The 12,416-nt window shown below is 56.7% G+C and overlaps 2 protein-coding genes and 1 long non-coding RNA gene across 3 annotated transcripts in view; 1 reads left to right on the forward strand and 2 right to left on the reverse strand.

The window, feature by feature from the left end:
- The window catches only part of LOC146356761 (uncharacterized), a 40,036-nt gene that overhangs the window by 10,087 nt on the left and 17,533 nt on the right, over positions 1 to 12,416 (reverse strand).
- The window catches only part of LOC146356762 (uncharacterized), a 42,618-nt gene that overhangs the window by 1,965 nt on the left and 28,237 nt on the right, over positions 1 to 12,416 (forward strand). The gene's annotated exons all lie outside the window — the stretch shown is intronic.
- On the reverse strand, positions 656 to 6,831 carry LOC146356763 (uncharacterized). Its single transcript, XM_084841313.1, has 6 exons — positions 6,674 to 6,831; positions 4,850 to 6,571; positions 4,216 to 4,342; positions 3,847 to 3,950; positions 3,531 to 3,657; positions 656 to 748 (listed from the first exon to the last, which is right to left on the reverse strand). The coding sequence occupies exons 1-4, from the start codon at positions 6,829 to 6,831 to the stop codon at positions 3,873 to 3,875; spliced, it is 2,085 nt and encodes a 694-aa protein (XP_084697439.1). The 3' UTR covers positions 656 to 748; positions 3,531 to 3,657; positions 3,847 to 3,872.

Consider the following 12,416-nt stretch of genomic DNA (forward strand, 5'->3'; position numbering starts at 1 on the left):
AAGGGGGGAATGTAGCAGCCATATCGGGGGTCAGACTAAGTAGCCTCATGCAGTCTCATGCTTCATGTTCTTGCTGAGCTCTTTCTCCCTTGAATATATTGTTGTAAGCTGACGAGACACAGGAATTCCTTATCTTGTCAAAGGTCATACAATTGTATATCTTGTTCTCTGCTGTTCTCTTCTGTTCTCTCCTTATCATGGCTACCCTATAACCCAGTTCTTGTATTATAAACAATAGTGCTAAGAGAAGAAATGTTGAGGATTGCAACCCCATGCGGGAGGGGGAGGAGGAGCCATTTCATATATGTCACAATGTCTATAAAACCAATGTGCTAATGTAAATCGGGGCTTCTGGCTCTTTGGAAACGATTCCAGCCTTAAGCCCGCGCGTTAAATAAAGAATCTCTTTTTCCTTCACTCCGTGGTCTCTCTGACTCTGGGTTCTGCAACACCGGGACTGGTGTTCCAGTGATGCTTCCCACCGCACTTTAGGTGCAAAGTAGCCTTTCCCCAGCTGAGCGAGTCCCTCCACCTATTTGCTGTTTCTCTGCAGATTTCTCAAGGGGTGACATTTATTCAGAAGAAACGCCTCCTAGGAGAACACAGAGCCGGACAGGCCTCTGGACAAAGGGTCCAACGAGAGCCAAGCACCCACCTGCTGATTTCTCCCGTTCCTCACAGCCCTGGACCAACGCATCACCCGCTTCTTCCTGCCAGGAGAGGAGATCACATCTGGCAACCGGAAGCCCTGTTGCAGAGGAGAGGAAGACAGGAATTACTTCTGGCACGAGAGTATTTGTTTAGGGATTTCAAGGCCCGCAGTCCGAAGCCTCCCGCAGCTCCCAGTGCTCACCAGCCCGTCAAGGTCAAAGGGAGGATGGGCAGAACCAGAAACTCCTCCACACAGAAGGCAGTCGGAGGTTCCTGCTTGACCCAGAAGCATCATGGTGCCAACAGATGCATTTGCTGCTTCTAGGCTTTGCTTTCCATCAGAGGGAAGGGAAGCCCCAAGCTGGAGGGAGGCTCTCCGCAGGACCCCAGATCTGCCCAAAGGGGAACCCAGAGTCTTACCGGGGGTATAAGAGGCTGCCGGGCAAGGGCTCAAGAAGCCCCAGCCTGGTCAGCTGCAAAGAGGAGGACGTGCGCATCTGAGCGACGCTTCGAGGGCCTCATGTTCCCATCCTTGTGGGCTCCAGCCGGACCCCCAGGAACACCGACCAGCCACATGAGCGGCCACAGGGCTCCCCCAAATGCTCTGACATGGGCAACGCCTGGCCGCGGCTCCTCTTTCCACAGACATCAATCACAAGCTGAATATGAGCCAACAATGTGATGTGGCTGCAAAAAAGGCAAATGCTCTTTTGGACTGCATTAATAGAAGCATAGCTTCCAAATCCCAGGAAGTACTAGTTCCCCTCTACACAGCACTGCTTAGGCCTCATCTGGAGTACTGTGTCCAGTTCTGGGCACCACATTTTAAGAAGGATGCAGACAAACTGGAGAGGGTTCAGAGGAGGGCAACAAAGATGATCAGGGGACTGGAAACAAAGCCCTAGGAAGAGAGACTGAAAGAACTGGGCATGTTTAGCCTTGAGAAGAGAAGACTGAGGGGAGATGGGGCAGTGCTCTCCAAGGACTTGAAAGGATGTCACAGAAAAGAAGGCCAGTATTTCTTCTTGATCATCCCAGAGTGCAGGACACGGAATCATGGGCTCAAGTGACAGGAAGCCAGATTCCGGCTGAACATCAGGAAAAACTCCCTGACTGTTAGAGCAATACGACAATGGAACCCATTACCTAGGGAGGGGGTGGGCTCTCCCACACTGGAGGCCTTCAAGACGAGGCTGGACAGCCATCTGTCAGGGATGCTCTGACTTGGATTCCTGCATTGAGCAGGGGGTTGGACTTGATGGCCTTGTAGGCCCCTTCCAACCCTACTATTCTATGATTCTAGGATTCTATGACATGGTGGGGCCGCTCGGAGCAGGGCAGCCCTGTTGCGGAGCTCTGTCTCCCTAGACAGCCAGCCAGAGTGTGTGTGGGAGGTCAGAGGGAGCAGCTGCAGGGACGCGCACAAAACTGGAAGAGTCATTGGGGACCCGGGGACCCAGTGACCGGCGGGGTGCGTGTGCCGTGCTCGGCTTCAGAGGAGAGGAGGAGGCCCCCAAAGCATCGAAGGGGAGCGGAAGGAGGCGCCGCAAAGAGCCCAAAGCGCCACTACAGCAGGGAAGAGATGCCAGGCAGGCCCTGTCCACGGAGAGCGGCCCCGGCGAGGCGACACCACCCTGTGCGCCACAGGAGGCCGAGGGGGCGCCCAGGCCACACGGAGGGAGGAGGAGCAGGCGTGGGACAGTGGTGGGAGACCCCTGTGGAGGGGGCAGAAACAGCCGTGCGCACTCCGGACACCTCATCTGGGGAGGCAGACTGCCTTCCCGGAGCATGGAAGAAGTGCTGACTGGGCTCAAGAAGGCCCGGCCTGGTCAGCTGCAAAGAGGAGGACGTGCGCATCTGAGCGACACTTCGAGGGCCTCATGTTCCCATCCTTGTGGGCTCCAGCCGGACCCCCAGGAACACCGACCAGCCACAGGAGCGGCCGCAGGGCTCCCCCAAATGCTCTGACATGGGCTGGCTGGCTGCCTTCCTGGAGCATGGAAGAAGTGCTGACTGGGATCCAGAGACTGTGAGCCCGGGGGTAGGCCAGGGAGGGACTGGGTGGGGGGCCACGTGGAGTTTTCGGCAGCCCTTCCTGTCAGAGGCCAGGGCATTAGTGCGGAGAGAAGGATAAGAGAACAGCCGGCAAGGCAGACGGTGCCCGGGGAAAGGGCTGGTCTGGCGGACCGTGGCCTACGATGCCAGTACGAAGGAGCCCGACGGGCTGCACCGCGCGGGGATTGGGGAGAGCGGTCTTGGCAGGAGCCTCACAACCCTGATCGAGGGGCCTTTCAACTAGCTCAGGGTGGAGGCGGCAAAAGCCCGGACAAACTACACCACCAGGTTTTATGGAGAAGAACACGTCGTACGGAATAGGAGCTACAGCAGATTTCAGCTCTCCTGACATCTGCCGCAAGTCTCACCCTGCAAAGAATGGAACATCCCATAGGCTTTTTGACAGGGAAGAAATGGCAGATGAAGTGGACGTGGAAGGAACCTTAGGGGAAAGTGACGGTGTCATTTTGGAGTTTGTGATGGAGAGGTCAGTGGAGACTGAGCTTAGTTGAATGCGTACTAGGATTTTAGGGAAGCCAATTTCAGGAAGCTCAGGGAAAAGTAGGGTGGGAGCCCATGGGTAGAAATCCTGAAGGAAAAAAGAGCTCAAGAGGGAAGGGAGATCCCGACAGGCACAATCACAAACCATTCCTATGAGAAGGAAAAATGGGGGCCATTGCAAGAAACCTGCGTGGTTGCACAAGGAAGTCCACCCTGCAGAGCAGAGCCTGCACTGAGCACAGGGTTGGTCTGGATGGCCTCTGGGGTCCCTTTCAACTCTACAATTCCAGGATGTGTCGGCCGAGGGAAAGAGGGAGCCTTACCCAGGGAGGCCAGAGTCCTGTAGTTCTCCGCCATGACTTCCCTGTGCAGAGCCCTCTGGCCTGGGTCCAGCAGAGCCCCCTCCTCCGCCGAGAAGCGCACGGCCACCTCCTCAAAGGTCACCGGAGCCTGGAAGAGGAAGAGTTTCCTTGGGCAGATGATGCAGGACAGCAGGAAAAGAGGGTGGTTGGAGGCCCCCCTGCGGGATCCAGGGCCCGGTGGGGGACTTTCAAGGCCTTCTTGGCAGCCACCTGAATGGACAACCCTTTCCGGCCCAGGGAGACGTGCAGGGGACTGAGAAACCCAGGCCTCCCGTACCTGTTCCGGCTGCCCAGAAGCACTTTCTACTGTACCACAAAGAGGAGATGGCCACGAAGGAGCCCCCAGTGTTCTCTCGGTATCCCTGAATGCTGTCCTATTTTCTAAGAGGACGACAAAGAAGGTGGGAGGATACTTTACACTTCAGAGGCATTTTGCATTTTAGTTCCTAGTGTGAAATCAATCTTTCTCCACTTTCTTTTTGGTCAAAATTCACTTTCAATGCGTGAAATGAATGCTTTTCCCCCATCTGCTTGAGAGAGGTTTCTGCCCCTCACACTGGCTTAAGGGAAACGTAATGCAGCCCATGGATATCCAGCAGAGGTGGCAGAGGGGGGCCATGCTGAAATATGCCCCACCGATCCTTACCCAGAGAGGCGGCACCTCCGAGCTCCTCCGGCAGGACCCCCACAAAGAGCGGCCTCTGCCTGGTGCCCGACGGAGCCTTCTCTGGCTCAGCAATGTCTGTGGCCACCGGGGCCAACATCCCCTGCGCCTGGAAGAGAAGACGGGAGCCCAGGAAGGGATTCCCATTAAGTTGTTGCGAGAGGAATGGGGCAGGCAGAGGCCCAGGCCAGCGTCTCCCGCCTCTTTGCATTCAGGCTCCTGCTGCCCCGCCCTGCCGCTCACTGGCAGCTGGGCCTCTGGCGGGCAGGCACACCGGACCTCTGGGCCGGGGCTACGAAATGAACCCCGGCACCGGCAGATGCCTGGAACAGGGCGCCTCAATCCCCCTCCCTACACCCAACGGAGGGGGCAGCGAGACGCCCCCAGGCGTTCCCCGTCTGCGGGGTGCAGAAGGATCCCCGACCGCCATCCCTGGCCTCTCCCAGCCCCCTTCGCCTGTCTGGCAATCCCCTGAAGAGAGGCCAGACCCACAGTTTCAGGGCCGCTATCCTGTGTGGGTTCAGGGCGGGGCATGGGGTGGGAACCCGCTCCTTGGAGTCCCTGGGGGGGATTTTGGAGGTCCCTGCAGGAGCTCCCAGAGCGAGGGTCCCCCCACCTGCCGCCGCCGCTCCTCGGCCCGGCCCAGCAGGAAGCCCTCGGCCAGGGCCACCGCCTGGCAGCTGCTCTCCGGCCGGCACTCGCGCGCCCAGCGCGCCGCCTCCGCGGGCAGGACGGCCAGCAGCTGCTCCAGCACCAGCAGGTCCACGATCTGCCGCTTGGGCCGCCGCCCCGGCTCCAGCCAGCGGCGGCACAGGCGGTGGAGGCGGCCGCAGGCCTCCCGCGGCCCCGCGGCCGCCCGGTAGCCGCAGCCCCGGAAGCGCCGGCGCGCCTCCTCCCGCCGGGCGCCGCCGCCGCCGCCCCGGCTGCCCGGCCCGGGCCCTCCCCGGCGCGCCCCGCGGCCCCCCTCCCGGCCGGCGCGGGGGGCCCCTCCTGCCCCGGCGGAGCCCGGCCCGCCCGCCGTCGCTCCCGGCTCCATCGCGGCCTCCCTGGGGGCGCGGAGGGCCCCGATCCCGCCCCCGGACAGGAGGCCGCCGCGTCCCGCGCAGGCAGAAGCCCTTCAGTGGCGACTCTGGCTCGGGGGCCGTGGGAGGGGAGCGGGGGGAGCTGCTCCCCGGTCTGTCGCCGGCGGAGGAGGATCAGGCCGGCCCTCCCTGCCTGCCTGCGCCGGGGCCCCGAGCGGATCTCCCGCCGCGCCCTGCCCGCCAGCAGAGGCCCGGCCGAGCCCGGGGACCCTCTGCGCGGCCGCCCTTCGCCGGGGGGGCGGCCGGAGCCCCGCGGCGCCGCTCTCCTGGCGGGCCCCTGCCGGCGCGCCCCCTCCGCCGCCCCAGGCCCGCAGGGAGGGGGGCGGGGCAGCCGGCCCGCGGCGCTGCCCGGCGTGAGCCCTCCGCGGGGCGCGGGCCGGCTGCCGGCGGGCGGCGGCCCGGGCGTGCGAAGCGCAGGCCCTCGCCGGGCCTCTCCGCCTCCTCCGCTCCGGGCGCGCTGGGCCTGGGGCTCCGGAGAGGCTCTCGCGGGCCGGGCAGGCAGAGCCGGAGCCTCGCCAGGCCTTCCGGGCGCCCGGCCCAGCTGCGCAGGGCCCTGCGGGCCGGGCCGGGGCGGCGCGCGGAGCGGGGCCGGGGGCCCTGGGTCGATGCGCGGGCCGCCCCGCTCCCGCCTCGCCGCCGGCGCGGGCTCCGTGCAGCTGCGGGCCGGTCTCGGAGGCCCGCCCGAGCGGGGCGGGGCGGGCTCAGCTCCGGGCGCCGAAAGGCCTTCTGCGGAGCGCGCGGGCTCCTGGCGGTGCAGCGCTCGGCCGGGGATTTCAAGGCCGCGGCCCCAAGGCCGCCCGCTCCCGGCGCCCCGCCGCCCGGGGCGAAGGGGGCCGGGCGGAGCCGGGCGGCAGCCGGAGGCTCCCCTCGGACCCAGAGGCGTCGGGGCGCCAGCAGCTGCCTCCGCTGCTTCTAGGCTTCGCTGCCCGTCGGGGGAAGGGGAGCCCCACCCGGGGAGGCTCCCCGCAGGACCGCCTGCTCCGCCCGCAGGGGGCCCGGAGTCTCGCGGCGGGCACGAGAGGCTGGCGGAGCCCAGCGCGCCGCTCGCCGCAGGAGGCCCAGGCGGACCCCGCCGGCCCTTGCCCAGGGCGGCGCCGCCTCCGCCCCCTCCGGCGCGGTCCCCCGGGCAGCGGCCTCGGCCTGGCCTGGCCCGGCGCCCGCCCGCCCGCTCGCTCGCGCGGGCCTCCGGCGGGGGCTGATTTCGTTCATTTACCCTCTCGCGCACCGCCCGCCCGCCGGCGACGCTCTCTGGGCGGCTCACAAATTAAAACCGAACGGCACGCAACAAAGCGGTGCAAAATATGCAAAACGTTAAAGCCACAGTAAACAACGCAACCGGAAGGAAGCCAGAATGCAACCCAGCAGCAGCGCAGGGGCTCAAAAAGAGACGCAAAAGCCAAGGCGTTGAGCGGGGCACCGCAGATGCCTGGCGCGGGGCGCCTCCGTCCCCTCCCTGCGCCCAGGCGCGCCCTTTTTCGCCTCCGCCTTCTCCTGGTGTCACTGCTGTTCTTGCCATTACTGCTGTTAACATTGTTGCTGGTTTCATTGTTGGCGTTTATTGTTGCTTTTCTTGTTTTTATGTTTTTATCACCTTTAATATTTTGACTGTTTTTAGGTATTTTATTGCTATAAGCTGCCTTCGGAGGGCTTCTGCCCTGGAAGGCGGCCAAGAAATATTTCAAATAAACAAATACAAAATCGAAAAGCTTTTGGGCAGCACCCCCGCCTGGTTTTTTATAATTGACGACTGTGCTACCATTATTTTTATTTATCGAATGCCCATACATTCAATAAATAAAGAAGCCGGCGCCCAGGGATCGGGACACCGCTACGAGGTCCATGAAGACCTTGTTCATCAACCTCTCTGCCTCTCAAAGCTGCTCCACCTCCGCAAACTCGGCTTCAAGGAAACAAACCTGGGTGCCATCTACACGACAACAGAAGGAGAAGCGCATCATGGTATCATCCGCATTCCACCAAAATTGGCTTCGGTCCGTCAGGGTCACACACAGCAAGGAACTCAGAGGTTAGCGTACTTAAAACCCCACTTTTGACACGTCCCTCAGCACTTGAAATCAACATACCTCCAGGTCGGGTGGGCAGAGTAGAACCGAGCCACATCAGCCCGGCAGGTGCTGCTCAGCCAAGGAGACAGGCCTGTTTCCTGCCCCTGCCCAGGCTCCCCCCTGCTACGACATCATTATGGAGAGCAACTAATCCACAATTCTGAAGGCTAGAAACAGCCCTGCGGCACTTTTATGAACAGCAAAAGGCCGGCTAGAGACTCGCTCCCCAGGACAACACCCCGCCAGGCAGGCTACTTTCCCGAATCACTCTCCCTGGAGACAGCGATGCCAACAGGGAAAATGAGGGAATGGGAGGGGCAGCCCCACCCCTTGACCACATCACTGCCTGGTCACAGAGGCGCCCAGGAGTTAGAATGCGGAGCATCATGCCTGGGAGCCACTTTAATTTTTGAAAAACACGTAAAATGGCCTTCCAATAATGCCTCTTTTCAAGATAGAAGCTGGTGGTTGGCCACACTGTATTAAGCCCGCAGTACCATGCCCACAACTCGGGACTTATGTCTGAGTAAACAAGCAGAACATCAAGGTGCAGCCCTCCCTGCAACAGTAACTTGTGCTGGAATCCTATGCACACTTTCCTCAGGGTAAGCCTCATTGCACATAATGGGGCTTCTCAGTAGGCATACATAGGATTGCATAAATTAGCAGTATTTTCCTCCCCCTCCACTTAAAAAACAAACCCCAAACCCCTATTTTTATTAAAGCTTTCTGTTCGGAGGAACGTAGCAAGCTGCCTTGTGCTGAGTCGGACCCTGGGTCCATCTAACCCAGCACTGTTGTCACTGACTGGCCGTGGCGGCTCTCCAGGGCTTCAGGCCGGATTCTTTCCTCGCCCTACCTGGGGGTGCTGGGGATTGAGCCTGGGACCCTCTGCATGCCGAGCAGGGGCTCTGCCACGGAGCTGCAGCCCCTCCTGTTGCTGGATGGTGGCAGCGGACAAACCAAACAGCCCCAAATTTGTTTCTCTGCAGCCACGTGGAGCCACTCTTCTCAAAGGCTTGGGTGAGAAGGAGAAAACCCGGCCTCTTGTCTGTTTGTGTGAAGTCCCCTGGACTGCAAGGAGGTCAAATCAGTCCATCCTAAAGGAAATCAACCCTGAGTGCTCATTGGAAGGACAGATACTGAAGCTGAAGCTCAAATATTTTGGCCACCTAATGCGAAGAGAAAACTCTCTGGAAAAGACCCTGATGCTGGGAAAGACTGAAGGCAAAAGGAGAAGGGGACGGCAGAGGATGAGATGGCTGGATAGCATCACCGATGCAATGAATATGAACTTGAGCATGCTCCGGGAGAGAGCGCAGGACAGGAAGGCCTGGCGTGCTATGGTCCATGGGGTCACGAAGAGTCGGACACGACTGAACAACAAAAAAAGTCAAATACAGTCCAGAACTGTTCCTGCCCACCGAAGAGAATTCTCTTGAAGAATTCCCCAAGATATGCTCTGTGTGGAATACAGGAGAGAAAGCAAGAACGGGGGAGGGGAGGGGAGGGGAGAAGAAAAGAAGGTGACTGGAAACGTGCGCGGGGCGGGGGTAGAGAGAATTCCCTAAGCCAAGTGGCTCCTTTCAGAGAGGCAGCACAAAGTTATAGCTCTTGGCTTTGACAGATTTTCTTGGAAAAAGCAAATGTTACCTGTGGTTGGTGCAAAAGCCACTGGACCTGTCTGAACTTTGGCAGGTGCCTATGCTGCCCCTGCCTCTACGTGTCCAGGGCAGGGCTTGTTGGCCATGCCATGGCCCACTGAGGTCCAGCCTGGAGGAGGGCCGTCTCCGTTGTGGCACCATGTGGAATGATCTCCACCTTGAGACCAGGCGGGCTCCTAGCGTGGAGTGCTTCTGCTGACAATGGAAGACACACTTGTTTGCCTCAGCGTTTCCCTGACTACTAGTAGTCTCAGCAACCCCTGGTTATTTTAATGAGATATTATTTTTCCCATTGTTTTGTTATGATTGGTTTTGTTGTATTTTATCATGACTTTACTTTGGAACCCACTTTGGGATTTTTTTTGAAAAAAGAAAAGGAACACAGAAATTTTCTGAAATACAAGAAATCAATGAATAAATCCCCCCATGCCTCTGGCACAAATATTTCAATTAAAGTACTTTGGACTATTAGAAGAGGTTTTGACATAGTTATGCAGCAGATAAAATCAACAACATTTACAATGCCCCCCCCCCCTTGATTACTATATGCAAGTAAAAAACATTGATTTACAGGAGCAGAAAACGTACCGGGAAATGTTCTAAAGCAAACTGGCCTGGCCTGTTGTGGATCCCTTGTGCTTGCTTTAGGCTTTGTGGAGGGTGGAGTGCATGGGAAAACTGGAGGCTAAAGTTTCAGGGTCCCTGGTACTGGATACCTAGACACACTTACTTTACACAGCCTCAGCATGGCCTTGATGTGGTAGGTGGGGTTCCTTTGAGGTCTCAAGCTGGAATGCTCACACCCACCCAAATTCGCTTAAATTCTACAAAGAAGGACTAAAACAGCGACATAAGATAAAAGCATTTATTAAAGAAAGATGAGGAACGTTGCACATACATGCAAACCTCCCACTTGGCCAAGCAAAGCTGTACTCACAAATCGAGCCCCTGTATGCCTAGCCTTCACACCATTTTTGTTGTTCAATCGTTAAGTCGTGTCCAACTCTTTGTGACCCCATGGACCATAGCACGCCAGGCCTTCCTGTCCTGCACTCTCTCCCGGAGCGTGCTCAAGTTCATATTCATTGCATTGGTGATGCTATCTAGCCATCTCATCTGCCGTCCCCTTCTCCTTTGGCATCCAGTCTTTCCCAGCATCAGGGTCTTTTCCAGAGAGTTTTCTCTTCGCATTAGGTGGCCAAAATAGTTGAGCTTCAGCTTCAGGATCTGTCCTTCCAATGAGCAGTCAGGGTTGATTTCCTTTAGGATGGACTGATTTGACCTCCTTGCAGTCCAGGGGACTCGGAAGAGTCTTCTCCAGCACCACAGTTCGAAAGCATCGATTCTTCGGTGCTCAGCCTTCCTTATAGTCCAGCTCTCACAGCCATACGTTGCTACTGGGAAAACAATAGCTTTGATTAGACGGACCTTTGTCGGCAAGGTGATGTCTCTGCTTCTTACTGTGTTGTCTAGGTTTGCCATAGCTTTCCTCCCAAGGAAATTTCATGGCTACAGTCACCGTCTGCAGTGATCTTGGAGCCCAAGAAAGTAAAATCTGTCACTGCTTCCATTTCTTCCCTTTCTATATGCCAGGAAGTGATGGGGCCAGATGCCATGATCTTCGTTTTTTTAAGGTTGAGTTTCAGACCAGCTTTTGCACTCTCCGCTTTCACCCTCAACAAGAGGCTCTTGAGATCTTCTTCGCTTTCTGCCATTAGGGTGGTATCGTCTGCGTATCGGAGGTTGTTGATAATTCTCCCGGCAATCTTAATTCCAACCTGTGATTCATCCAACCTGGCATTTCTCATGATGTACTCTGCATATAAGTTAAATAAGCAGGGCGAAAATATGCAGCCTTGTCGTACTCCTTTCCCAATTTTGAACCAATCGGTTGTTCCATGTCTGGTTCTTACTGTTGCTTCTTGGCCCTCGTACAGGTTTCTCAGGAGACAGGTAAGGTGGTCTGGTACCCCCATCTCTTTAAGAATTTGCCACAGTTTGTTGTGATCCACACAATCAAAGGCTTTAGTGTAGTCAATGAAGCAGAAATAGACGTTTTTCTGGAATTCTCTTGCTTTCTCTATGATCTAGCGAATGTTGGCGATTTGGTCTCTAGTTCCTCTGCCTCTTCAAAGTCCAGCTTGTACTTCCGGCAGTTCTCGGTTCACATGCTGCTTACCGGTAAAGGACGGATCTTCCCTCACTGGACACCAAGTCCCACTATGCTTAGGCTTAAAAACCTTTTCAGAATTAGTGACTCCCCCTTAACACACATTCTAAAAGCTTCAAATCTACTGGTCCACATAATCTTTTGGGTCATCCTGTTCCCAGAAAGTCCAACCTTCTGTCCCCAAAATCACCTCCCTCCTTGACTCCAAAATGGGCCCAAGTTCCTCTTTTCTGTGGTTAATGCATCTTTCTATACTGTGGTCCTGCCTAGACACAGGGAGGTCTAAAACTACAACATCAGTGATTCTGGACAAGGAAAAGGTGGAAGCTGCAGCGTCTGCATTCTTTTTCATAACCACTGACTGGTTGCTTTCATACATACAAGGCCTCACACAATTTAAAGTTATCAACAGATGTATTGCTTCTAGTAACTTCTAATACAATGGATCTGTGCCTCTGCATTTCCCAACTTGCCCCTTAAACCCTATAGCATTACCCCCACTTATAGGCACCATCCCTTGAGCCGCCTTTAGCAGGCCACGCTAATAGAGTCCCACAGCCTTTAAACTCCCCTGCACCCAAAAGCTCCTCTCCATTTCATCCTCACAACAACCTGTTAGTTAGCCCAATACGGACTAGAACCGGGATCTCCTGAGTCCCGGCTGAACTCTAATCACAACACTATCCTGGCTCTCAGATGGCCCAATTTTATCTACACTGATATCTACACACCCAGTGTAGGATGTCAGTGTATTTTACCAATATTAGGGTAAGCCATGTTTTCTGCTGATTACACAGATAATCCTCCTGTGTGTTCCCTTTATTGAGCTCTTTGGGAACATTCGGGGGGGGGGGCATTTGGGATTGCTGTCGATCACAAGCGGAATATGAGCCAACAATGTGATGTGGCTGCTAAAAGGGCAAATGCTATTTGGGGCTGCAGTAATAGAAGCATAGCTTCCAAATCCCGGGAAGTACTAGTTCCCCTCTACTCAGCACTGCGTAGGCCTCACCTGGAGTACTGTGTCCAGTTCTGGGCACCACACTTTAAGAAGGATGCAGACAAGCTGGAGAGGGTTCAAAGGAGGGCAACAAAGATGATCAGGGGACTGGAAACAAAGCCCTATGAAGAGAGATTGAAAGAACTGGGCATGTTTAGCCTTGAGAAGACTGAGGCGAGACAGGATAGAGCTCTTCAAGTA

This window comes from Heloderma suspectum, chromosome 2 (genome assembly GCF_057233095.1).
Source record: "Heloderma suspectum isolate Gila_16-S chromosome 2, 16-S_ref, whole genome shotgun sequence".
Taxonomy (NCBI): Eukaryota; Metazoa; Chordata; class Lepidosauria; order Squamata; family Helodermatidae; genus Heloderma; species Heloderma suspectum.